Source organism: Pyrenophora tritici-repentis, chromosome 3 (genome assembly GCF_003171515.1).
Source record: "Pyrenophora tritici-repentis strain M4 chromosome 3, whole genome shotgun sequence".
Lineage (NCBI taxonomy): Eukaryota > Fungi > Ascomycota > Dothideomycetes > Pleosporales > Pleosporaceae > Pyrenophora > Pyrenophora tritici-repentis.
The window spans coordinates 2,703,925-2,728,462 of record NC_089392.1 but is presented as its reverse complement, the minus strand read 5'-3'; the positions used below and the strand labels follow the sequence as shown (position 1 = coordinate 2,728,462).

Genomic DNA, 24,538 nt, shown 5'->3' with positions numbered 1-24,538 from the left:
TGAGTGGCCTCCGAATCCGGTTAGCGCATCATCACTCATCCATGCGACTGTGGAGATAATTCACTCGGCCGCAATGCCAGTGCTTAGCAGTGCTAATCTTGGAAACATGGGCTCCTTTCCGTTTAATCGTTTGCTACTTCCTGCACCATAGGGTCAGCTTATCGGATTTATCGACCTCATCGTGCCTTAGATACGTCATTCTTGCCCGCCAAAGCCACCAAAGCCAATGGACCGTAAATGAGCTCGGCACGTAATCAAGGCTGGGTTCCGCAGTCGACTGGCGATACGCAGCACAACGTCCGCGATGCCGCGCTGCGAGGTGCTTCGCTCGCCTTCTCGAAGCCACGCCCGAAACCCAAGCCGGTGGTGAAGAATTACACAGGCGGAGATAATGGGGCATTGCTTGCGGCCACCCGAGTCGGAACACGCAGCCCTGCATCCGTGCGGAGAAACTACACTGGCGGTTCGGTAGGCGGCACCAGGCCAAACCTATCCAAGTCAGACAGCTCCAGCTCCCTGGGCGTACCTGACGATCACGGCGACCGCATATCCTCCCCGTCCAATATCGCGGCTCGGCTTGCAGCTGCCCGACACAGCCCTCTGCGGCCGACACGCCAGGCTGCCGTAACATCCGTTATGGGCGAACAACAGACGGATGATCGGGATGCACTGCCTCCGTCTGGGAGCGTGGGAAACGTGCTGGCGAGGTTAGAACACAAGAAGCCCGCTCAGCAGCCCCAGAAGAGGAGAGATAGTCTGGGATCACACTCTGCTGCTGCCAATGCTCAACGGCCAAAACCACACCATGAGACCACCGACGATACTCCTATACCGCCTACCAATTCTTTGGTGAAGATGTTTGAGCAAGCCCAACGACCTACCACCCCGACAAGTACACCTGCCGCACCCTTACACGTCACCCGAGACTCCCCACCTCCGGTTCGATCGCCCAAGCCACAGCGCGCATTCAGAATGCCTCCCGAGCCAAAAGAAGACGCTGCGCCATTGCATAGGACCAGGACGCATACGCCACCGCCCGTCAAGCCAAAGCCGAACATTGCTGTCCAGTTGTCATCGCCAAACATCGATAGCGTCCGCGAGCAAGCATACTTTAATACACCTCAAAAGGACCCCGTCAAGTCTCCCCGCATCAGTCAGAAGCCAGCACAATTGACGCCCATCAAGACAGCAATCTCTGCACCGCCCAAACCACCATCACGAAAAGCATCCAGTCAGGCACAGCTAACCTCTGCACAGAAACGGAGAGTGTCTACATCAGGAGAAGGTCTCATGTCGCCCTCGTCACCTTCATCTTTCAAGTCGGCCAAGGAGGAGCAGGAAGAAGAGGAGGAGAAAGAGAAGTCCAAGCCCAGCCTACCACCACCTCGGCGAGCAGCCTCACGGAAGGCTGACTTGGCCCCAGCAGCCAGCAAACTCCAGCCATCCGCACCGATCCAGATGAAACCACGTACGCAGAGCCAGAACCCGACTCCAACGCGACGCCAAAATATCTCTCCGCCTCGCCGGCCAACATCAACTGCAGGAAGCGCATCGTCGTCGGTATATCACAACAACTATCAACGCGAATCGGTCAAGCAGATCACACAACACATGACCGGAGAGTCACTTTCGAGTGCGATAATGGGTGCAGCCCTGGCATCTCACTCGCGCAACGCTTCTCCAGCATCACGTCCAATGTCGGTTGAGCCGCTTTTCCCGCCCCGCAAACATCACCACCATCACTCGCCGTTTCATCGTTCGCCCTCACCGCAGAAGCAATCACCACCGAAAAACACAGGCAAGATGCGCACCACTATGCGCAAAGAGCCTTCGTCATCGGATGATGAGGACAGCAAGGTTGACAAGTACAAGAAAAAGGGGACCCGCATCATGGGCATCAAAGGGCGGAAACACCCGAACAAGCATCATGAAGGTACAAGGCGGCGATGGCGCGATCAGATTACAGAACGAGAGCGGAAACGGTATGAGGGGGTATGGGCGGCAAACAAAGGCCTTTATCTACCCCCGTCTGCGTCCACATTACCTGACGACGATCCCTCAGCGGATGTTTTGAACCTCTGTGTCCAGGAGATTTGGACACGAAGTCGCTTGCCTACACACGTATTGGAAGAAGTCTGGGACTTGGTTGATAGCAGAGGAGTCGGCAGGCTTAGTAGGTATGAGTTTGTCGTTGGCCTTTGGCTGATTGACCAGCGGTTGAAAGGGAGGAAGTTACCGATCAAAGTCAGCGACAGCGTGTGGGAGAGCGCGAGGGGTGTGGGTATCAAAGTTAAGATACGGGATTAGATAGTTCTGGCATGAACCGTGTGGGTGGGTTTTGGTTAATTAATATCCTTAAATCAGGAGCTTGAACCCCTTTCCTAGGGTACGGACTAAAGTCTAGTCTTGCCCATTTCTCTCTCTCTCCTCATGATTCTCCTCTTGCATACTAACCAACCCAACGCTCCTAATAAAATTCGCCATACTCCAAAACCCGCCGCTGAAATCAAGATCATACCAGTAATTTACAGCACAACAGATCCCCTCATCGTTGCAGCTCTGACTCACTTTATGATACCACAGTGCGGGCAGGTATAACACATCCCCCTCTTGCAGCGTAACGCGCAACGGACACGAGAGATGGCTGTACGGTGTAGCGTTTACACTGGGGTTATCCGGATCCCACGTCGCAAATGGTACATATTCCTCCGGACTATCAATCTTGACATACAAATCTTCTTTCCTAATGTCTTTCCTATCCCCATGTTTGACTGCATATGTCGCCGCCAGCACCTCCCTCTCTGCTACACAAGCCGCCTCCACCGGCGGCAACAGCACAAAATGTTTCCTCCCTAGGACTTGCACGTAAATATTTTCGTAGTTATCTTTGTGCAGCGCAGTTGTGGAATGCGAGTTCCCAAGCCAGAAGTTTATAGCGTCAGGCTCGGTTCCGAGGGCTATTCGCGCCCAGGGGATGGAGGCGGGCACGTCGGAGAAGAGAGTTGAGTATTCGTGGCGGAGGTTGTCGTTTTGGGTTTGGAGGTAGTGGGTTGGGCCGGTGTAGGCTGAGCCTTGTTTTTCTTGGGACTGGATGGCGGTGAGGGCTATGGGGAAGGGCAGGGGGGTTTCGTGGGGTTTGACAAATATCGCACTCCTGCTGCTGCTGTTGATTGTGGTGTCTGGTGAGGATAGGGGGATGACGGAATCGGCATTTCCTCGTGGGGTCATGGCGACGTTTACGAGAGAGTCTTGCATTACAGTTGTGAGGTAGACTGTGGACCATTTTTTGCAGGCGGCGAAGTCAGAGGCTCCGGCGCGGAGGACGAAGGGTGTGTTGCGGGAGATGTGGCGGAGGAACTCGAGGGGTGAGGGGGGTGAGGTTAGGGTGGGAATTGTAGTGGGATTGAGGTCATGGTAGGTCGTAATCAGATCTACTCGAGTGTTAGGATAGGACAGAAATGTTTAAATTGATATGATGGGCTTGTAGTAGGACAAAACATATGAATAACATTGGATAAAGCGTGCGCTGTCGTGACTAGTTTTCTGTTTTCCAAAGTTATCCTGATAGTGGCTTGCTCTCGAGTAACGTAGAACATGAGAGAGGAGAAAAAATGCATAATGGAAGATAAATTCATTCTGAAAAAGAGAAGTAGAAGCACCTTTTACAGCATCTTGCAATGTTGCTTCGCTGTCTAAGCCAGTTGGTGCAGGCCTCGCACGATATCAGCATGACATCCATAGAGGACTACCTGAACCAGCGCTTACCGTAATCTAGCCTGCTCCAGACTGTTCAGCCCTACAATCTTATCTTCGCCCTGCAACATGTTCGATGTTCCTATCAAGTCACGCAAACTTGTCGAAGTGGGATAACCCCACGGAGTTAAGTTCTTAGCGTCGGAAATACCACCAGCTTTGTAGATTTCCCACATCATCGCACCCGCACCTCACACACAGCGCTCGCGCAGCCATTGCAACCTGCTTCCAAGAAAACGCATAAACCCAACACCTGCCCAAATATGCTAGAGCGATAACGAAGCTCTACATATCCCGCGTAATGCCGCTACCATGGTCGTTTTTCCACCGCCTCCCCAATAGATCCGGGACACCGCTCTTCAATGTGAATGCCTTGGCACGTACGTAGTTAGGTCCCCGGAAGTCCGCCATTCTTCATTCCCACTAACAATACTCCTCAAGGCTGCAGTGTTATTGCTGTACAATTACTCCTTCTCCGCCACTGCTTTGCACGATACATTGGCTGGTTCGAAACCACAGACGGCATCTCGATGATGCCGACGATGCCCCCGAGAGGAAACGTCATCATATACTCTAGTCTGCACCGCCGCGGTCGCGGTATTAAAGTCGGCGATGTGGTGACGTACGTGCATCCTATTTTCCCCAATACGAGGGGTTGCAAGCGCGTTATTGGTATGCCCGGGGACTTTGTTAGCGTGGTGTCCCATGCGCGCCTCCAGCAGGATGATAAGTTTGAGGAGGATACGAAGGGAAAGTTCGCAATGGTCAAAGAGGAGTTGATTAGAGTGCCTGAGGGGCATTGTTGGGTACAGGGGGATAATCTGGAGTGGAGCCGTGATAGTAGGTTGTATGGACCGTTGCCTTTGGGGCTTATCAAGAGCAAGGTTCTTGCGGTGGTTATGCCACTTCGGGACGCGAAGTGGGTGGGGAGTAAGACGGATCTTGTGGACCCGGTGGGAGAGGAGAGGGAGTGGGTTGTTACACCAGGCAGTCGAGTGCCGTAGAGTTGTAACTTTTGTACATACGGCAAGGCAGTGAGATTTTCTCTTGCGATTGAGCATCGAAACTGCTACTGATATCACGCAGATTGGGTACATACGCAGGTACGGCGAAAACATCACTGTGCAAAATTACAAACTTCAAGATTCGGACACATAATTTCTATAGAAAAGATCATATTCAATTCAACAAAATCGATACATAACAAACTTGCAGAAGTGGCAAAAACAACACCGACCACTTAGAACGAGGTGTAGTACCTCAGACTAGTGTCAACATTGCGAAAACAACCACGATCCAAAGCTGTCATCCCCTAATTGCCAGAAGCCTCGGGGTGGTGAATGGCATACATGTGGTTGATGAAAGCCTCGTCATTGAAACGATTCTGCTCTTCGTCATCTTCAAGATCTTAACTATCTTCCTCAAAAGCGGGAGCCATGGCCTGCAGTTGGAGTTCTACACCATGTTGTACCTCAAGCACGCGATCGAGATGAGAGGCATTCTCACCATCGAAACCATCTGGCCCTCGAAGTTCAAACAGACGCTGGATCTCAAGATCTAAACGACCCTGCTGCTGAATCAGTCTCCGCAGTCGGATAAGCCATTGATCATGCATATCTACAATCGTGCGCTGACGGACGGGAACCGGTCGCTCTACTACAGCAAGCTCAAGGTCTCTATCGTACAGCTCGTGACGCCAGTAGGGACATGTGTTGTTCAGTTGTCCATGGGTGGCCAGGTCACAATGCATGTCGTGTGGAATGTGTGGTTGCATGCTGTCAGCTGGACGACGAACTGGTCAAGATGCTCGTAGCAGATGCTACAGACTGAATCCTCAGGTTGAGCGGGGATACCGGCGAGGCCTACCTCGAAAAACTCGGCCTGTGAGACGAGAGTAGCGGGAGTAGCGAGGGCTGTAGGTTGGTTGATTGAATCCATCGTTGTTGTTGTGAGTTGAGTGGATGGATGATTTATAGAGGGGGTGGAGGGTAGAGCTTATATATTCGAAAGAATTCAGAGTCCTGCATTGTGTACAATTTGGTGTTTATGTACAGCGCTGTGTGGGACTTCTGTGAAGGCCTCGCAGGATTCGGGGCTGGTATTGCATTTGCTGTGAAAGTTTGAGGGACATTGTACGAGCCAATTGGGAAAGTTCACAATATAGTTTTAGTGTTGTTTTACAGTGTCTACATATCTTCATCTATGTTCAAAAAAACTTTATTCGTCTTGTGAAGTTGTAGGTCGTTTTCTACTCTCCCGCAGTGATCTTAGACGGGTGGAAATCCCACTATTATCTGTCACCCTCTACCCCATTCTCACATCGAAGGCATGAAACTTGGTACACAGTATCATTCTGCCAACTGGGTGAAATCAAATATTTGACAGCGACAGGTGGTCAAACCACTTTGTTCCACTCCCAGTCGGTATATCTGTCGCCTAGAATGGCCTTTGTACATTAGTATGTCAAGTATTTCATATCACACGGATGACGCCCATATCGTACCGGGCGACAAGAGGCTCATCGCCTCAATCAAATGACCTTTGAACTGCATCTAAGCGGTTGAATAATTTCGCATAAGACTATAACCATGTAATAATGGTCTACCTGGGCCTGATCAGCTTTGATCTACCCAGGCCGTTTCAACTCCAAAAGTTGGCACAATGAAAACCCAACAGCCCTCATTTCCCTCTCCCATCAACTCCTCTAATCCAGCCACAAGAATGCCTAATCCCCAGTCCAAACAAAACAATCATAAGCGTCCAAAGTAATACACCAACTCCTAATAAGCAAATTATAGCAAACGATGGCCCATAACTCACATTATGCCAATCATCGTCATCATCATTAGACTGCCAGTTACGCCTGCGATCTACTCTCATGATATGCTTTACTCCATGTCTCCTAATGACTGCAAAATGAAAGCGATCAAGTGAGTTTCTAGTTAGTCGGAGTTTTCGTCTTTCAACTATAGCGTCAGTGAGATCATAGTAAGATCTGGGGAAGATATAACCTTCTTCAAAAACGGGTTCGGGATCCGTGTCAATGACGGCCGAACGTATCGGCTCAAGCAGCTGCCGACTTCTAGTGCGGGATGCGTGCTGTTGGCCTGGTAGCCCTAGCGTTCTGACAGCATGATTGCGTAGCTGCTCAAAAACTTCACGTTCGTTTATCAGCTGTGGCCTCGTTTGATCTAAGTGTGCCAGCAAATCTATCGTCATATCGAATAGACGGCGCAGGCGGGTTGGGTTATTTTGTGGGGTTTGGTTGGGGAGGTAGGTGTAGCTTTCAGGGACTTGGGGGCATGGGTGTTGGACGTTAGGGAAGATGGGGTTATGGTTTGACATTGCGTCTTGGGGTAGTAGCGGCGGAAGTGGTGGTGTGGCGCGAGATGAGAATGGTGGTACTGCTAGTTGACGAGCGTGTCTTCTGCCTTCTATTGAGGCGGTTGCAGCTATGGTATCCCCAACTATCTCGTTGGACTGTGGCGTGAAACTTGTATTCATAGTCGGAGCGGCAGCTACACGATGCATGATTATGGGTAATGGAGAACCATAACCAGGGTCCTGTAGTGATCTTGTAGTCTCCTCAAACAGGTATGGCGACGAAGGCGGTCCGAGAAAGGAACTGAATCCATCGCCCCGAGAATCGTAGACTCCCGGTAGCCCATCCAATGCGTAAAATATGTCGTCCAGGTTTTGGAACGTAACACTAGAACTGGATGGGGGTATATTTGGTAGATTTTCTCTCCGCGTAGACTCTGGATCGGGTTCGTAGAGTTCGCGTCGGCAGTTTGGGCATACTCCTCGCTTTGTGCCTGTACAGGGCGCGTTCTTCTCGAACCATCCCAGTACGCATGAAGTGTGAAACTTGTGGCCGCAGACGACTATCTTTACCACATATTGCTCAAGGCACACGAGGCAGATGCTGCAATCATCCTGTTCGTCACTGCTATCGGTGCTAGTGTCGATGGGTGTGACGCCGGCCATGTAAAATTCTAACTGGGTCCGTAGGGTAAACATGTTGGGGTCTCGTGGTGCCGAAGACTCTGTGTGGGATGCGATGATTGCCTTAGGAAAGTTGTTATGAATGCTTTTGGGAGACAAAAGGTGGTAGCTAGCTGGTGTTCAGGGTGGTGAAGCAGTGAGCCATTTCATGAGCCATAGACCTTACCATCACCCACTAGCGCGAAAGCGAAAAGTAGCCTATCAGAGCCCAGGAGAAAACCAAGGAGCAGGAGCAGATTGGGAATAAGGTTGTGATTACCGCAAAAAGAAGGAAAATGCTAGAACCAGGGTCTCCCAATGACGTGTCAAAAACAAGATTGCAGGAGGTGGTGAGCGACACCTTCCAGGCGACCTCGAGAATGGAAGCGTCTCAGTATGGCCATGTTATCAAGCGTTAACTATTAGATCCAAAGGGATCAGTCTTATCCACACGACAAAAGGGGATGGGGAAAATCACATACCAACTACACTAACCTCAACCATCACAGACACCGAAACACGATTTGAAAATGCGAAAAACATGGACAATGTTCTACTCATAACTTTCCATCTACAAACGCAAAAGCCAGAACACATAACTCGTCCCATATGTAGAAGGAAAGAGCAAAAAAAAACTCCCATAATGCAACCCCACTACTCCACTTCTAGTCTTTATCTCTTATACACACGCGTTACTCCCAACTCGTCTTCTCCACACTCGGCGTTCCCAAAACACCCACGCCATCCCCTCTTCGCCGCCTCTTCCCCAGAACCTCACAACCCCATTCAAACATCTGCCATGCCCACCCGCCTGCAACCATAACCCCACTAACAACATTGATTAAGGTGACTATCAGTCTCCAGAAGCCACCCCACTCCTCGACCACTCTCAGTACGATGGGCTCAATATCGAATTTTACAAAAATACCGGGCACGTAGTTCTCAGGCACCTTGTGCGACTGGCTGGTGACAGCGTACTGGTTAGTTTTGATGGCATGGGCGCCATGGAACATGGAGGCTGCACCGGGGTGGTTGCTGGTGGAGCCGACGAGTTCGAGGAGAGGGATGAGGGAGGGGTCGTCGGTGTAGATTGTGGGGACGATGGAGAGGTAGTATTGGAATTTGTAGAATTTGTCGTCTGGGGTGGGGGTTACGGCGATTGTGGCGTCGAGGGGGTTGGTGAGCGAGGGGTAGTAGGGGCCGAAGGACATTTCGCGGATGATGTGGGAGAAGTTGAAGGCTGGGGCATCTTGTTAGTAAACTTTTTGACTGTGGCTGGAAGGCGCGGCTTACATGAATGATCTAGATGTTGACCGAATTCAATGTATCCGTGGCCTCGGGCGGTAATGTGAAAATCTCCTTGCACTTTGTTTCCGTCCAGACTACCGTAGATGCGGCAACTATCCGTCTCGCCGCGGATCCTTGGTGTCTTACTGAACTTCCTCTTGTGCGCCTTGCCTAACTGTTCATGCACATCCCACACTTCTTCCCAGGGCTGTGCCTTGCCGGCATCAATACCCAGTTCATGTGTTCCCCTCTCCAAATTCCTGCCAGTCCACTGCGACCATGAAGTGGGATCCTTGCGCAAAAGCTCTCCGGCGAGTGTGCGGTCACCGGCTGCGTCCTGCATATTGACGTGAAGATCAGCGCAGCGCATGGCGACTATGACATCGAGGTTTAGTTGCATGTCGTGAGATATACCCTTCTCGACGGAGAAGGATTGCGACGTTGAGCCGGCTAACCAGCGCGATATCTCGGACCATGACAAGTAGATACATGTCAAGATGAGCGTTACCGTCCAAGCGGAGGAGTTGCGGCCTTGGACCAGATATGTCTTCTTGGTTTTGGCTAAGTATAATCGTTAGCTTCATCTCTTATCGTGAAGTATGGATAGCATCGCAAGAGCTCAACTCTCTCCACCACCAACACACAAAACAACCCTCCTAATTCCAGACTTACGAAAAGCATCAAAACTCGACACAACTCCGCCCTTCGCAGGCCCAAACGCATCGTCACCATGCCCATCCCCGAAGCCGTTCATGCTGGGTACCTAGCAGTTCAGTCGCGCATACAGAAAACGGTGGTCTGTAAACCCCAATCGCAATGGTAAAGCCCCAGTCGAAACGAAAGGAATTGCAACGCAAAAAAAGGGTGTGGGAGAAATTCGTGGGAGGAGAACGAGCGACGTTGTCAGATTCCGGGGTGTGAGAATTGCCGTCGCGAAAGGCCACCTTGAACTCTGGTGCAACGGCCCGCGTCCGTGCGCCCGCGGAAGAGGCCCGTTTGGGATGGCGCGTTTGGTGGGACGTCTTTCGGCCCTCACGAACAAACCCTTTTCATCACAGAGTTCATCACTAAATTGTGTTGAACGGGTATCTTCATCTCATGAAGGCGTTTTCATTCATTCATTCATCAAGTCTCAATCGACTTCATTCTGCAATCATATACCCCGTAGTTCCCCATCAACCTCGTCACACCCTCAAGCGCTCGCATCCCCCAGCCCACTAAACTTGCTATCCCCACCCTGCGCCATATCATTCCTGCTCGACACACCTGAAGGAACCGCATCCATCTTCTGCAACTTCAATTCATGCGCCCTCGCCGGATCATTCTCTGTCCCAACCTCTGGATACTTCCTCTCACCGCTCATGTCCTTGTCTTCCGTTAGGTTCGCTCCCTTGGGCTGAAGAACGTTGGGGTCAATGTTCTTGCCGGCTTGTAAGCCTGTAGGCGCGGAACCGGAATAGCTGGTTTGGCTTTCTGCTCCTCCACTGGATGATGTAGCACCAGGTGTAGCGTAGGTAGGTCCTCTGCCAGCTTCTTTGCCGTAGCCTTTCGCTTCGTTTAGTTCCTGGTCTGCGGTCCGGCCTTGTTTCGCCTCGCGCTCTTCAAAGTTAGTAGCTGAGGGGAGCTTGGTGGCGGAAGAGGTGTCGGTTGTGTTTGTGGTAGTGGAAGATGAGGGCTGTGATGTGGCTCCTGCTTTAGGGTTACCGGCGCCGAAGGAACCCGAGTTCTTGAGGGATTCGCCTGCGAGAGAGTCGGAGGTTACAGTGCCGACGGCCTCATTGATGCGGTTGTTGGCTTCGGGGTCGTTGGTGACCTGAGGAATGGGGTTAGTATGGTGAATTGAGATGTTGACGTGGCAAGGTCGAGATGTGGAAGCCGTAAGAAACCGCATACCTTTGTTCCGTATGAAGATGCCATATTGGTAGTTCGTTTACTTATCGAGAGTCAAGTGTTCGTACAATTTGATCAAGTCGATTATCAGTAACAAGTACGGTCAGGTAGAGTGCGGTGTTGTATTGTCAGTGAGAGAAACCTTCAATCCAGCCTTTTCTATGTATCCTACATACCATATACGTCTTCCCTCCATCACACTGACCAACTGCTGTGGCGTATCCTTGACGTCAAATAGTCACCTCAGCCTTAACCAGCCCCACCCTCCTCCCAAAATGTCAAAGCGCCAACGTCGATCGGATGCTCGGCAGGGTGATCCACATAGCGGATTACTAGAATTGGGCATTCGTGCATATTGCGGCTGCTATGGCGGCATGGCGTCAGGTACACAAGGTGCGAGTTCTCGACCAAGAGCTCTTGTGACCAACTTTCCGGTTTTACGGACTTACGCTGGTATGACGATGTTGTTGCGCCTGACAGACGATTATCACTTCAAACATCACAACACTGCGCAGTAAATACAGCAAGTAAATTTTACATTCGTCATTCATTCATTTCATCTAATTGTACATGAACACTGCTCTTGCAGGTCCAAGCTACTGAGCGCAGTGACAGCAGCCATTCATAATCGTGAAAATACTTTTCAATCCCACTTTCCCTCGGGGTCTGGGTATCTCAAGTGTTGTCCCCCTGTTTTGCAATGACTCTCTACTGCTTCATACCGGAGCTGGGGTCGTTCTTGCCCGGGTATCCGTAGTCCTTGCCGGTGGTGTCTGCAAGACCAGAGTGGTCCTTTGCTTCGCGTGAGACGGCGTCGTTGGGGAGACCACCGAGACCGTCCTTAGCCTCACGAGCAGCGGGGCCGCCGACAGCGACTGCGGGCTCACGGATGGCACCGCCGCCGGAGGCGAAGGAACCTTCTTGGCCGCCAGAGCCGACGTTTACGGTGCGGGCATCTGAGGAGTTGAAGTCTGAGGCGACGGGTGGTTGGTCGGGAAGGGGAAGGTTGGACTGGGCCTCGTTGACGGCTTCGGGGTTACCCTTGATGTCGACAGTGGTGGGAGCGTAGCCTTGCTGAGAAGAGACCATTTTGAATGTGATTGTGTTCTGCATATGTTAATAGGATGTTCATTACAGGGATATATGGTTGGGATTTTAAGTCAGGGATGCAGACTTCAAAACCTCGCGCCAACCGCCATGGGATCTCTTACTTACAAGTTTGATGTGGAAGATTTGTTGAAAGTGAGAAAGGTTTGATTTTCGATGTTAAATTGCGAATTAATTTGTGGTTGTGACACTGGAAAGAAGACTCCGTGGACGCGTTGGACTTTTATTATCGTAGCGGGGAGCCCTGGCCCCACCAGTGACGTACTTCTGATGCAATACCGCAACGAAGATTTCTATCAACCTCAGAGCGGGCCTTGCTCACATCGATCATCGGGTATCCTTCTGCAAAATTGGTTAGTGCTCATGTCTGTGCTTTGAAGGGGTTAGGGACCGCGAGTGCGAGTGTCGCGTGTGGTTGTGCTAGTGCGACAGAACCATGCATGATCTTCGCAACCCCCCGAATCTTCGGCATCCTCCTAAATCTGCCTGATTATCTAGCACGCTGGCAAGTATACCCAGTGAGAATATAGACTTTGATAATGTTCTTTCACAAAAAATTCCCATGATCTGTGTTTGTGCTGGGTTGTTCTTCAATGTGACACGTCACGGCGCTGAGTCTAGTAACGCACTAGATAGCAAAAAATGAGATTTCAGGCGTGAATTAAGAGGAACGGAACTCCTTCTGATAGAATTTCGGCATTTGTTGCCCAAGTCCGGCGGGCTGATGAGTCCGGACGTCTCGAGGACACAACCAGCTATATAGGGAACATGTCCACCATAAGTAATGTCTCAAGGAATGGAAGCCCAATTTCGCAAGAACCAGGCTTGGAAGCGGGTCACCCGAATGTCTGGGAAGACTGAGTTGAGGTATGCCGGTACTGCAAAGTCATAAAGACCCTCTGCTGTGGCAAGAAGCGGGGCGAGCCGCCTCTGCCCGGCGATGTCTCCGCCGAGCTGAGCCATAGTTATCTGATATTCAAGGTCTGCATAATTGATTAGTAGTTGCAAATAAAAGTCGAAAATGATTTCATACTCGCAGGGGCTTGGTAATCAATGCTAGCCCATGGTCGATCTAATCAGAGATCAGTGAGAAGGCATAGCAACACTTCGATGGATAAACATACTCCTGCAAGCTCTGATAGTTTCTACCAGATCGTGGACAGTCATGCGTTCACCGCACATGCTCATCTCGATAGGCCAGTCGGGCATATCGATGGCTCGTACCACGAACTGTGCTACGTCGTATGCGGAAGTCAGACATATCCAGGACGGGTTCTGCGCAGCGTCATATATTGGTGCCATTGCAGTCATTTGCCGAGGATCGGCGATAAATCCACCTTCATGACCATAACCAGTGCTGGATCCTATCCGGTGAGACATCATTCCGTTCACGGAGAACCGTTCATACAGTATGCCGCAAACGAAGACCGTGTATTGCATGTGGCTCCGATAATGCTCTAGCAAGGCCAACGCTGAGTTGTGATTACGATCGAGTAGCTCATTTTGAGCTCTTAGGCTTGGCCGACCTTCAAATTCAGCGGGTGCGAAACGTCGCACCCGACATTGTATAGCCGCTTCGATGAGTCGAAGTTGAGGGTTACCCATGACTGTGGAGATGACAGTGTCAACACCCATCAATGCATGTTGAAGGGAAGCAGCATTGTTGTAGTCGACGGTTTGACAATTGTAACCGGACGCTATAAGGCTAGTTTGGTGCTGGCTCGTCTTGTGAACGGTCTGTAGGGACTGTATTCCAGCTACCTAGTCCAGATGCTATTTACAGTCAAGATGAAGAAAGAAGGTAAGACGCAAGCGGCGAGCCTGCTTTGTTTGGGTTGGCGCACGGCCCTCACGTTGCCGGGGAAGCGACTAGGCTAGCAGCCTAGTCATGTGACTCGAGGCTCAGCCCGTTACATTACCCCCCTCCTTTCCCTTTAGCGCGTAGTTTTCTCCATTTCCTCCAAGCGTCAGTCTTTAGTACGTTACTCACAGGTTCCCATGTCGGTTCAGTATAGTCCACCCACTTCACATATGCCTCCTTGATTTCTTTCCCTCCCTGCCTTGTTGTGCGTTCGCCCAGAATACGTTCAACCAGCCATAACTCGTCTCCATCTACAAGTATAGGCCCTGGCTGAGTGTCTCCAACCTTCTGCGATGGGAGAGAGTCGTTAGGCGCGTAGCGAAGCAGGTCTACGTGGAAGACAGGATGGATCTTCCCCGGAACGTCAAGTTGATAAGAGTGGGAGTTGACCTGCCTCAAGACTTTGTACTTTCCATGCAACCAGTCTAGCTTCTTGGAAGGTCGTGTTGTCTTCACGTTTCTAAGGTTCAAAAACACCCAGTCTCCCTCCTTGTATTGGGGCGCTGCTGTTCTTGTCTTGTTAGCTTGATGTTGCTGTTTCTCTTGTGTTATCGCGATCGCAGCTTGGGCCCACTCTGTTGCGTCTTGGAGTCTTTTAAGGAAGCCTTCTGCCAGTGCTTCGCCGTCTCTCTTTGGTCGGTCCTGAATAGTTCGATCCTCTACCAGCTGAATGGGTTCATTGTGATATCCGTGCATAAAATAGAAGGGGCTTAGGCCAGTAGATGAGGCCTCGCGATTGTTGATTGCTCCCATAACGATAGGTAAAAGTGCTAGCCAATTTTCTTGCGTGTAGGTGGCCCAGATTCGAATCATCTTCTCAATCTCTTGGTTCATTCGCTCTGTTGCACCATCGGTTTGCGGATGATAGGCAGTCGACAGGCGTTGCTCAACGCTGAGGAGTTTACAGAAATGCCTCCAAAGATCGCTGACGAATTGTGGTCCTCTATCGCTCGTAATTGCCGTTGGAATACCATGAATAGGGTAATGCCGTTCTAAAAGCCGTTGTGCTACTGCTTCTGCCGAGATATCGTGCATGCCTTCCAGTTCAACTCCCTTTGTCAGCCGATCAGTGACCACCATGCAGTTCGTTGCGTCATCGCGTCCAGATGGCGGCAAGTCCGTAATAAAATCGATTGAAAGTTCTCCCCATATACGTTCTGGGATCGGTAGCGGTTTAAGGAGGCCCTTCTTTGTCTCTCTCCATATCGTATTCCTCCCGCAAATCTCGCAGTTACGGACAAAGCGTCGCACGTCGCTTGCTACACCTGACCAGAAGAACTGCCTTGATAAGATTGAGTAGGTAAGATCTCGTCCAGGATGGCCGGTGATATGCGAGTCGTGAATATTTTGAATAATTCGTGTGCGAAGTGGTTCGCAGTCAGGGATCCATATCCGGTCTCGAAATCGCAACAGGCCTCTCTCGTCCAGGGTGCATTCTGCTATACTCACTGACTTCTCCTTCTGAAGTTTGGTAGGGAGGTTCCGCTCCTTGTTTGCTACCAGCGTAGTGAGCTCCTGATAAAGCTCATCCTCTTGGCGGCTTCGGTGCCAGAGATTTTGCATGTCCTGGTCCTCAAACATGCGTATCTCTTCTGTGAAGTCAATCTCCTCGGACGACAGGGACTGGATTTGAACACTCTGCAAGTGCTTGCTCTGGAAAAGACGGATAAATCGAGACCGTATTCGTTCATCGTCGTAGTTGGCGGGTAGGTCTTGTTCTCGTCGTGACAGGGCGTCAGGTTTTCCCATAGTCTTTCCAGGTTTCCATTCCAGGGAGAAGTCGAATCGTGAGAGAAACTCTGACCAACGTACTTGTCTTTCAGACAGCTGTCGTTCGCGGTAGAAGTATTGAAGGTTCTTGTGGTCCGTCAGAACTGTGAACTTCCTAACCATACGTAGTTCAGGAGCCCATGCTTCTAAGCAACGAACAATAGCTAGAAGCTCCTTGTCATGAATTGGATAATTGGCCTCTGTTGGTGAGTGCTTCTTTGAGTAGTAGGCAACGGGTTGCCAGTTGTTGTTCTTGTCCTTCTGCAGTAATAGGCCGCCAGTTGCATGTCCTGAGGAGTCGGCTTCTACCAAGGTGTCCTTCTCTGGATCAAAATGGCCGAGTATTGGTGCTGTAATGAGAAGTTCCTTAATCGTTTCAAATGCTTGATTGCAAGCCTCGTCCCAATGAAAAACCATCTCTTTCTTAGTTAGGTTGATAAGCGGTTCAGCAATGTCCGAGAAGTTTGGTATAAAAACTCGGTAAAAGTTGGCAAAACCAATAAATGCTCGGATAGCCTTAACTGACGTTGGTGTAGCCCATTCGCGGATTGCGATAATCTTTTCAGGATCAACTCGAATGCCCACTTCTGCTTCCACAATGTACCCGAGGTATTTGACTCGTTTAGTCTCGAACTCGCACTTGTCGATATCAATCTGCAGTCCAGCGTCTATAAGGCGTTGAAGAACCTTTCCAACCTTCTCTCTGTGATCCTGAAGCGATCCTGACGAGTAGATTAAGATGTCGTCAACGTAGGCTGAAACAAAGTCGTCAAGGTAATCCTGTAGAACACCATTTACGTAGCGTTGAAATGCGGCTGGTGCTCCTGTTAGTCCGAAGGGAGCAACCCGCCATTCGAATAGGCCGTATCTTGTTCGGAAAGCTGTCTTCCATTCTTCTCCTTTGGCCACACGGATCTTGTGGAAGGCTGCGATAACGTCAAGTTTTGTGAACCATTTAGCTTTAGCTACATTTCTCAGTGTTTCTGTGAATAGAGGCAGAGGGTAACGGTCCTTCCTGGTGATGTTGTTCAAGCCTCGGTAGTCAACGCAAAATCGGATGCCCCCTCCTGGCTTTTTGACCATCAGGACGGGTGCAGCTGCGGGAGAGTTACTTGCGCGGATAAAATCCTTGTCTAACAGCTCGGTGAGAGTTTTCCTAAGCACTAGTAACTCTTCTCGGCTCATGCCGTAGAGCGGACCCCATGGAATGGTCTTCTCGTTTCCGTCTTGATCCTTTTCAATCTCAATGTGGAGATCAACGCCTTTACGATGTGGGGGAAGTTTCTCAGCTAGGAAATGGTCGAAAGCCTTCAGCCATTGGTGGTACTGGGGTGGGAGCTTCGTCTTTGGATCGGATCGTTTGCGCGGTTTCAAAGCTTTCTCAATGTCGGCGATGGAAACAGCGAACAGTCCAGTGTCGAGCGCAATACCGTCTCCTTTGTTCTTCCTACGGCTTCTTCTCACCTCCGCCATGAATGCGGAAGCCATCACCTGAGTAGCCTTCATTAGTGGTGGCTTGTATGACGCTTTCTTGTGGTTCCATGCGCGGATGTTTGACGCGCCGATATCTAGGCAGCCTTGTTTGGCCGAAATTGTGACGTCGGCATCTTCTAACCAGGGCTTTCCTAGGATCACGTCGTAAGTTAGGCCAGGTACAACGTAGAAGAAGACGCGTTTCTGCTGGTGGCCGTCTATGTCTATCGAGGCGTAAGTAACTGTATCTAGGACAGTACTTGGTTCTGCGTTCTTCCCAGCTGCTTCCTCTAGCTGACGCGGGGCTATCTTGATTGATGGCAGTCTCAGAGATCGAAAGAGTTGTTCATTAATGGCAGAATAGCAAAGGCAACCTGAGTCAACAAGTCCAGTGACAAAGTCAGTTCCATTAAGTCTAACGTCCAGTACAAAGGGATCGCTATCCATCTTTTGCTTTCCGGTCTCTTTCCATTCTTTCTGAGCTGCCGCGTGTTCCTATTGCTCTGCTTCGGAGTCTTCTGGATCTTCCTCCTCTACAGCTGCCTTGGTGACCACAGTACTCTTTGCTGTCTTGACGCTAACGTGAGTTGGTCGTAGAGCGGCTGCTAACGGGCATGTAGCTATTCGGCAATTGTTGCGGCCGCATCGGAGGCAGCGTCGTTCCTGGCGTCGAGCATCGATTTCCTCTTGGTTGACCCATTTTGCTCGTTTTCCAATAAGTTCTCGGTCTTCGGGACGCCTAGATGGATATCCATTCATGTTGGTCTTGCCGCGGAGGCCGACAGCGTTCACTTGGGTAGTTGTAGGCTGCGTAGGTTCCCATTCCATCATGTCTTCAGGGGAAACTGCTGTGAGCGTGGCATTATTTGATTTTGCTGGTGGTTCATAGGTTAGTGCATTTTCAGCAGTTCGGCTACCGTAACGGCGGGTTGTTTTCGTCCATTGGCCGAACAACTCCATGTCGTTGCTAAGATCTACACACTTCTGAGCGAACCTTGCGTATGTGCTTGCTTCTGCTCCTGATGTACCAACAAGCCTATCCTTTATCCTACCACTTAATGCCTTGCGTAAGTAGGATATCTTCGTATGCTCAGGCCAGCTTTCTGCGTCAGCGTTGGCCATCTCTTTCTCAAACCGTGGATAGAAGGAAATAAACGTCTCGTCGTCCTTCTGGCGTATAGAGTAGAGGTTCTGAATGGCTTTCTCCTTCCGATTTCGTTCGCCGTAGAGGAGTTCAAGGCGGTCAAGCAGCTTGAAAGGGTTTGGCGATTCTTCTTTAACTTGTATCTCGTAGTATGTTGTAACGTTGGTTTTCGCTGCCCCATCAAGACGCATGTAGACGTAGCGTAGCTGAGCTTTTAGGCTTCCAATAGCTTGCGCGTCTTCTTCGATCTTGCCCTCCATCTCTAGCTTCCATCCTCGCCATTGTGATTTGTTTCCACCAAACGTAGGCGGGTGGGGTAAGCTGTGCCGCGGCTTTGGGGTTATAGGCACAGATGTGTTCGAAGTCTCGGAGGTTGGCGTTGGATCAGTGGTGGCGTCTGTATTGTGACCAGGCGTTTGAGGTAGCTCGTGCGATGGTGCTTCCAGCCTCTCCATCCTAGTGCTCATGTCTTCAAGTCTCTGTAGTAGCGACTGTAACAGCTGGTTCGAATCGTTCGTCGTCATGTCAGTATCCCCGGGGGAGCTCATTATAGCGGTGCTTTGGTTGCTGCGTGTTCTGCGTGTTCTGCGTATTCTGCGTATTCTGCGTATTCTGCGTGTTCTGCGTGTTCTGCGTGTTCTGCGTATTCTGCGTGTTCTTCTTGATCTTGACTGTATGTGAACGGTCTGTAGGGACTGTATTCCAGCTACCTAGTCCAGATGCTATTTACAGTCAAGATGAAGAAAGAAGGTAAGACGCAAGCGGCGAGCCTGCTTTGTTTGGGTTGGCGCACGGCCCTCACGTTGCCGGGGAAGCGACTAGGCTAGCAGCCTAGTCATGTGACTCGAGGCTCAGCCCGTTACACGTCTTAGAATCGTCATATTTTGCGTTGAGGAAGGGAATGCATGTCCATTTGTAAGCACTCACCGTCCGCGAAAGGATGACCAATTGGTGACTGGTAGAGTTATTGAGCACCTGAGCTATTAGTAGTGCCAGGCCAGAGGTGCCTATGGATTATTAGATGTCAAATCGTTGCATATCTCAGGCTCCTAAGCCGATTGCCTTACCTGCTATTGCAACGCGCATGGTATTGGACATTCTTATCCTTGTAAAATCTTCTAGTGTGAAGAGTGAAAGAGTTTATAGGGAAGGAAAGGAAGTGGTTTCCAAAAATGCTCTGGTACGCAAGGACAAGATCACTGCCGCCTTTATGGCTGTCGATTACACCTCCTGTGTACGGCATGATCTGAGATCAGTTAGTGACTCACTGGGGTAGACCTAGATCTGCAAAGACGGTAAACGTGGTGCCTGGGTCATAGCGTTCAACCTACTTCCTAATACCGAAAAACCATGGTTTTCTTGATAATGACTACGTTACAAGGTTTATGGGGCCAACGCCTCCAATAAGCAGCCGTAGGAGCGTAATGTAATCAATCGGAGAACGGCTTTGTTAGTAGAAAGTCTCAAGTCCGGTCTAACGCTAGCATAAGTTACAACGGTTACCAGCATTCTTCTGCAATGTTCAGGGGTGATCGAAGACGAGTGTAGCAATACTCGGTGAAGGGCTGAAGGCAGACTTGGTGGCCTCTTGATCATAGTTGCCTACTTTCGCCTGCTTCGAGCTAAGAATGCACAACAGGTATGGTGTAATCCATTCGCTGTCATGCCGGTGAAGGCCTCTTCTGACTCTTAGTTGACCACACCTTGAGGAAAAGAGGCAAGTTTCTTGGGGACATGGGGCTGATGACAGAGACCTTAATAGGAGAATAAGTCATATAACCCATCGGAGTACCGGAAATGAATTCAATAGGAAGGACGATTGGCCTCCGCGAATGAACGGCAGATGGGCTTTGACGTGCGTCGTCATGGTGAGCGACCATAACGCTAGGCAAATCGTCCCAGCCAATCGAGCGACGACTGAAAGTCCGGTCACGATATGATTTCTTGTAGAAGGGTGTGGTCTGCAACACTGTAGGTTGTTGAAGATTAGTAGTCGTCAACGTTCGTAAGCCTCCACGCTGCAGTGGATCCGTAGGGCTAGCCCTGCCTCATGATGCGGCCGCCTTTAGGTACATCTGCAGCGGGTCGGACGCAAGGATCTCGTACGAAGCACCCGATGCTTACATTCGGCTGTATCAAGGGTGATCTTGTGGCGTTCGAGTAGTTTTGCTCGCGAGAACTGTCACGTCAACTCGCGCTTTTGAGCTATGACATGCGAACAGGAGGTCTCCGCCAATAGGCCACCATATAAGGAGGCTAAAAACTTGTCGGAGATGACGAGATAGGGAAATGGGGCCAAAACCGGTCAGGCTCGGAGTGTGTCGCACGAACGCCAGTAAAAGCCACAGGAAACCCCTTTGTGCGAGGCTTAAACTTCGAATGATAAATAACAACATATGAAACGAATTGTTGCGATAATATGCTATACCACAAACCCTTTTAGCAGGTTTCGCCCTGTTGGTATCATACCGACAGAGATCTATAGTACAGAAGCTGCCAGCATGTAGCATGCAAAGCGAAAACGTGCCATTCGGCCCGGATGCAAAAAAAATATGTCTTTACGTGACGAAAACTCCAACTCTTTTTCCCACAACTTCTGCCTTGAGTGAAACATGTTCACCGGTGGAGGTGGGGCACCCGGACAGACAGACAAACAGACAATGGGTGTTTTGACAGGCGCGACTGCATGCAAAGGGTCAGATGTTAAGGAGGACAAATGAATATGCACGTCTTGGGGTGATGGTAGGTGGATCGTGGGGAATTGCGGTTCAGCTCATCTTACGGTGAGAGTCGCCGCCAAGAGTGGAAAATTGGCTGGATTGTCGATAGGCGTGTTGTTGCCTAATCTTCTGCAGCGATGCATGCATGATGGTTGGTCGGAGCACTCCGATAGTAGAGAGTCTGTGCAAACAGTCTGTGGATGACTAGATGGTACATGCGGAGGCTCGGGTTTGCGGAGGCAGCCGTCGACCGAGAAGGTTAGCGTGTCACGTGCAGACGCGTGCACGTGTTTAATCCAGAACACGTACAGACATCAGTCAATATGTAAGCTATACCAAACAATAGATGGTTGTAGGTGATCATGAAGGGTCAGTCTCACGTGATTTAAGACCATAGTGAAGGCGTACAGAGAGTAGCTTCAGCGGTCGCATCGCTGGATGAAAAAGATTCCACTTAATGAAATGCGCACTTGACGCGGTTTCAGGTGCAAGTGGTTTCTCCTCTTCATGGCGCGTGGTAGCATTCACAGCGGTATTCATCAAGGGTAATGGTCGGAACTCTTGTATCAACCTGGAGACGCACGCGTCTCGTGTGCGGATACTCGTGACAAGAAAAGGCGCAGGGCTGAGAAAAAGGAAGCATATTGATCGTCCCGCACTTACGTGAACCTCGAGAAGCGGAGATGGGAGCTGCGGCTGAAAGAAGCAATGCAAACACTGCCACGACACCCAGCTCATGGTTCCTGTCTATTTTCTCTGGCATCTGACATGAGTAAGTAACTGCCATGAGTAAGTAAGCATTTTTCAGCCTCCCCACGCCCGTGCATACGTGATGATCTATTTCAGCGGTACCGATACTAGCGGACATTACATGAGGGTGCACGTGCACGGACTCGGTGTTCATGTTGAATGTCAAGACAAAGTGCCACATCGTCAAGAGAAGGAAAGCTTCAAGGCATACTGTAGATCTGCTTATACCTCTTGCAATGTGATAGTTGTCCGTACTTCTAAGCTCGGGCTTATTTTTTCTCACGAAGACGTGGTGTTATGCACGACATAGACCAAGCGCTCCCGCGGCTCGGGCCAATCTGATACGCGCCGGAAGACGCGCCTCGCAAACCTGCCACCATATTGCTCGCGTTACTCTTTCTTTAACAGTCACTCATGTCGCGTGGTCTATAATCACATTCTTTTATCTACCAACAGTCGTTTTCGCCTTCGCACCATGGCCGCCTCATCACCATTGCCCGCATCCCTGCCGTTTTCATCGCCTGCGTCATCGCGCTTTCGACGCGCAAGTTTCAGTCAATTGGCCTTTCTCGTCCATTCGCAGGAATCAGTCGCAAATCACATGCCACCAGATGTTGATAACAAGGCCCTTGCTCGCCAAAAGAGACGACGCACGAGGTATGTTTGCATTTTTGTTCAAGTTGTGGTCTTTTCGTCCCGACTATGTTGACCCCATGCTCGACGCGCTGGTCGCGCCTTCCGTCGGGAGCTATTCGGCCCAACTACCCCGCGGGCAAGCGACACTCCAACGACCCATCATCGCTAACCACGACACTCTGCAGCAAGGAGGATGAAGATATTCTCAAGTCTTATTACCTGAAGAATCCAAAGCCGGACAAGACGGCGCGCTTGGAAATTGTTACAAAGGTCGCACTCGGTGAAAAAGAGGTTCAGGTACGTCCGCTGATATTGCTCCACGTCACGAGTGTGCGCGTCCTTGCTAACATGCACTCTTTAGATCTGGTTTCAAAGTAAGTTGCTCTGCTCGCCGTCGCATCGCTGGCGACTGACGTGTCAGCGCTTTTTGAGCGAAACCGTCGTTGTGTCGCGTGCGATATCCGATCTACATATGATTTTCGAAACACGTCCTGATCACGCTTGCCTTAGATAAACGCCAAAACGAACGCCGTCGTTCGCGCCCACTGGAACCATCTTCTACCGCCTCGCTTATGTCGTCGTCGTCGACAATGTCCGACCCGCCTACCGAGGACGAGACGGTAGCTATTGCGCGAAACATCGACACATTGCCAGAGCTGGAAGAGGAAGAGTGCCCCAAGTCGGACCCACCAGAGCATCCCGCAACACCCGAACTCACATCGGACGAGACCATACCAGAACCGCGCACCGTTGATACAACTGTGTCTGCCACTGCCGAACGCGAAAACGTAAACGAAGCCGTCGTAGAGCCCTCGACCGAAGTTCTAAAATCGGAAACCGCCCCCACCGAACTCGCCAACTCACAACGTACTGCACCGTCTTCTCAGGGCGCCCCTCAGCCAAGAACATCATGGATCTCCAATCGTCGCAGCGCCTCGTTCGTTCGATCGCTTGAAGACTACACGCCCGAAGTCATTACCTTCCCCAACGCTCCTACTAAGCCATTTGAATCACCCGACCTCGCCACAAAGACTCCCTCGCGGTCACTGAAGCGTAAACACTCCTTTGTACGTTTGTCCACGACCGAGGATGGCACTGCGCGCATAGTCACCGACCTCGACAAGACACCTTCGCCACCCAAGTCGAGGAAAACTCCTGCTTCATTCTCGCGTGCTGCAGCTGGTATTAGACGGAGCTATAGCACCGCTGGCTTGAATGATAGACTCGCAGCTGCCGGCCGAGGAGAGCCTAGCCCCAGGCTGCCAAGAACAGTATCAAACATTGGAAGGAGCAGGGATTCGCGTGCATGGGAATTCTGGTGTGACCCCGAGAGCCGGTCGGCAACAAGCCTGACGACGCGTGCGGAACAAGAGGAGAGTGGCAGTGCAGCGGATGCTATTGGTATTCTACGCGCCAACCGAAATCGAAGGATACTGGCTCAGAATCAAGCTCGCCAAAACAGTAGCCCACTCATGGCACGCCATAGCTCTCACAAGGTGCAGGGAAGCCCGCTAGTCAAGAAATCTCGCGGTCCCATGCAACGCGCATCCACCATCAACGGTCGGCTCTCCAACATCGACCACTCGGACTACAAGAAGGGTGGCGAGAGCACAGAGTCGGATGACTTTCCTCAAACAGAGAGCGACAAGGAGAACTGGGAGCCCGGCGCGGACAAGTCAGTGTGTCGGGATCGCCAGGTCGCTGCCACGCCTCCTGCTTCACGAGCAGCTCGTCAGATACTGGGAGAGAACACTAAGCTCATGTCAAAGTCTTCAAGCCTTGGTGCACTGTTAGTTAGAGAGAAGAGAGGGGGTGATAAAGGCTTCGTCGACCCCGAGCAAGACGATGAGCTAAGGCTGTTCATGAACGGTGACGGCGCAAGCGGGCGGTCAAGCATAAACTCGGCCGAAGAGGCGGGGTGCGTAGAGGGTTTGCTCAAGTTGAGCCAAGGTCAGTGGAGGTAATTGTACCTACGTTTTCACCGAGGTATGATGGCATTTGCGCTCGCTGAGTTTTTTACGACGGGTCTGGCGCAACTTTCATTTGTTAGAATTGGTCAGCATCATTGCATTTCTAGCGACACGGAACATGGAACAACTGGGTAGATGGAGGTCGGCCACAATAGCCACAGGTGTTTGGTGTCTGAACGCTGATTGTTTGAGT

At 50.8% G+C, this 24,538-nt stretch overlaps 13 protein-coding genes across 13 annotated transcripts; 4 read left to right on the top strand and 9 right to left on the bottom strand.

Annotated features, from left to right (window-relative positions):
* Positions 1-237: 237 nt before the first annotated feature.
* PtrM4_084230 (uncharacterized protein) lies at positions 238-1,706 on the top strand (the record flags this gene model as incomplete). Its single annotated transcript, XM_066106616.1, has 2 exons — positions 238-1,319; positions 1,424-1,706. 2 exons carry the CDS (start codon positions 238-240, stop codon positions 1,704-1,706), a joined length of 1,365 nt encoding a protein of 454 aa, XP_065963554.1.
* Positions 1,707-1,815: 109 nt separating this feature from the next.
* On the top strand, positions 1,816-2,307 carry PtrM4_084220 (uncharacterized protein; the record flags this gene model as incomplete). Its single annotated transcript, XM_066106615.1, has 1 exon — positions 1,816-2,307. One exon carries the CDS (start codon positions 1,816-1,818, stop codon positions 2,305-2,307), a length of 492 nt encoding a protein of 163 aa, XP_065963553.1.
* Positions 2,308-2,400: 93 nt separating this feature from the next.
* Positions 2,401-3,824, bottom strand: PtrM4_084210 (Cupin-8 multi-domain protein; the record flags this gene model as incomplete). Its single annotated transcript, XM_066106614.1, has 3 exons — positions 2,401-3,431; positions 3,660-3,712; positions 3,766-3,824. 3 exons carry the CDS (start codon positions 3,822-3,824, stop codon positions 2,401-2,403), a joined length of 1,143 nt encoding a protein of 380 aa, XP_065963552.1.
* A 230-nt stretch (positions 3,825-4,054) lies between these two features.
* PtrM4_084200 (LepB, Signal peptidase I) lies at positions 4,055-4,757 on the top strand (the record flags this gene model as incomplete). Its single annotated transcript, XM_066106613.1, has 2 exons — positions 4,055-4,133; positions 4,195-4,757. The coding sequence occupies 2 exons, from the start codon at positions 4,055-4,057 to the stop codon at positions 4,755-4,757; spliced, it is 642 nt and encodes a 213-aa protein (XP_065963551.1).
* Positions 4,758-5,161: 404 nt separating this feature from the next.
* Positions 5,162-5,503, bottom strand: PtrM4_084190 (uncharacterized protein; the record flags this gene model as incomplete). The annotated part of the gene is made up of 1 exon (XM_066106612.1): positions 5,162-5,503. One exon carries the CDS (start codon positions 5,501-5,503, stop codon positions 5,162-5,164), a length of 342 nt encoding a protein of 113 aa, XP_065963550.1.
* A 1,192-nt stretch (positions 5,504-6,695) lies between these two features.
* Positions 6,696-7,773, bottom strand: PtrM4_084180 (uncharacterized protein; the record flags this gene model as incomplete). The annotated part of the gene is made up of 2 exons (XM_066106611.1): positions 6,696-6,719; positions 7,159-7,773. 2 exons carry the CDS (start codon positions 7,771-7,773, stop codon positions 6,696-6,698), a joined length of 639 nt encoding a protein of 212 aa, XP_065963549.1.
* Positions 7,774-8,429: 656 nt separating this feature from the next.
* Positions 8,430-9,778, bottom strand: PtrM4_084170 (COPIIcoated-ERV multi-domain protein; the record flags this gene model as incomplete). The annotated part of the gene is made up of 3 exons (XM_001940283.1): positions 8,430-8,977; positions 9,031-9,585; positions 9,697-9,778. 3 exons carry the CDS (start codon positions 9,776-9,778, stop codon positions 8,430-8,432), a joined length of 1,185 nt encoding a protein of 394 aa, XP_001940318.1.
* Positions 9,779-10,216: 438 nt separating this feature from the next.
* On the bottom strand, positions 10,217-10,941 carry PtrM4_084160 (Atrophin-1 domain containing protein; the record flags this gene model as incomplete). Its single annotated transcript, XM_001940284.1, has 2 exons — positions 10,217-10,837; positions 10,918-10,941. 2 exons carry the CDS (start codon positions 10,939-10,941, stop codon positions 10,217-10,219), a joined length of 645 nt encoding a protein of 214 aa, XP_001940319.1.
* Positions 10,942-11,622: 681 nt separating this feature from the next.
* On the bottom strand, positions 11,623-12,003 carry PtrM4_084150 (TT-ORF1 multi-domain protein; the record flags this gene model as incomplete). The annotated part of the gene is made up of 1 exon (XM_001940285.1): positions 11,623-12,003. The coding sequence occupies one exon, from the start codon at positions 12,001-12,003 to the stop codon at positions 11,623-11,625; it is 381 nt and encodes a 126-aa protein (XP_001940320.1).
* An 807-nt stretch (positions 12,004-12,810) lies between these two features.
* Positions 12,811-17,572, bottom strand: PtrM4_084140 (uncharacterized protein; the record flags this gene model as incomplete). The annotated part of the gene is made up of 4 exons (XM_066106610.1): positions 12,811-13,004; positions 13,055-13,093; positions 13,146-13,758; positions 14,012-17,572. The coding sequence occupies 4 exons, from the start codon at positions 17,570-17,572 to the stop codon at positions 12,811-12,813; spliced, it is 4,407 nt and encodes a 1,468-aa protein (XP_065963548.1).
* Positions 17,573-17,620: 48 nt separating this feature from the next.
* Positions 17,621-18,817, bottom strand: PtrM4_084130 (Retrotrans-gag domain containing protein; the record flags this gene model as incomplete). Its single annotated transcript, XM_066106609.1, has 1 exon — positions 17,621-18,817. The coding sequence occupies one exon, from the start codon at positions 18,815-18,817 to the stop codon at positions 17,621-17,623; it is 1,197 nt and encodes a 398-aa protein (XP_065963547.1).
* Positions 18,818-19,100: 283 nt separating this feature from the next.
* On the bottom strand, positions 19,101-19,355 carry PtrM4_084120 (uncharacterized protein; the record flags this gene model as incomplete). The annotated part of the gene is made up of 2 exons (XM_066106608.1): positions 19,101-19,276; positions 19,337-19,355. The coding sequence occupies 2 exons, from the start codon at positions 19,353-19,355 to the stop codon at positions 19,101-19,103; spliced, it is 195 nt and encodes a 64-aa protein (XP_065963546.1).
* Positions 19,356-22,214: 2,859 nt separating this feature from the next.
* PtrM4_084110 (AF-4 domain containing protein) lies at positions 22,215-24,339 on the top strand (the record flags this gene model as incomplete). Its single annotated transcript, XM_066106607.1, has 4 exons — positions 22,215-22,396; positions 22,561-22,672; positions 22,737-22,749; positions 22,886-24,339. 4 exons carry the CDS (start codon positions 22,215-22,217, stop codon positions 24,337-24,339), a joined length of 1,761 nt encoding a protein of 586 aa, XP_065963545.1.
* Positions 24,340-24,538: the final 199 nt, after the last annotated feature.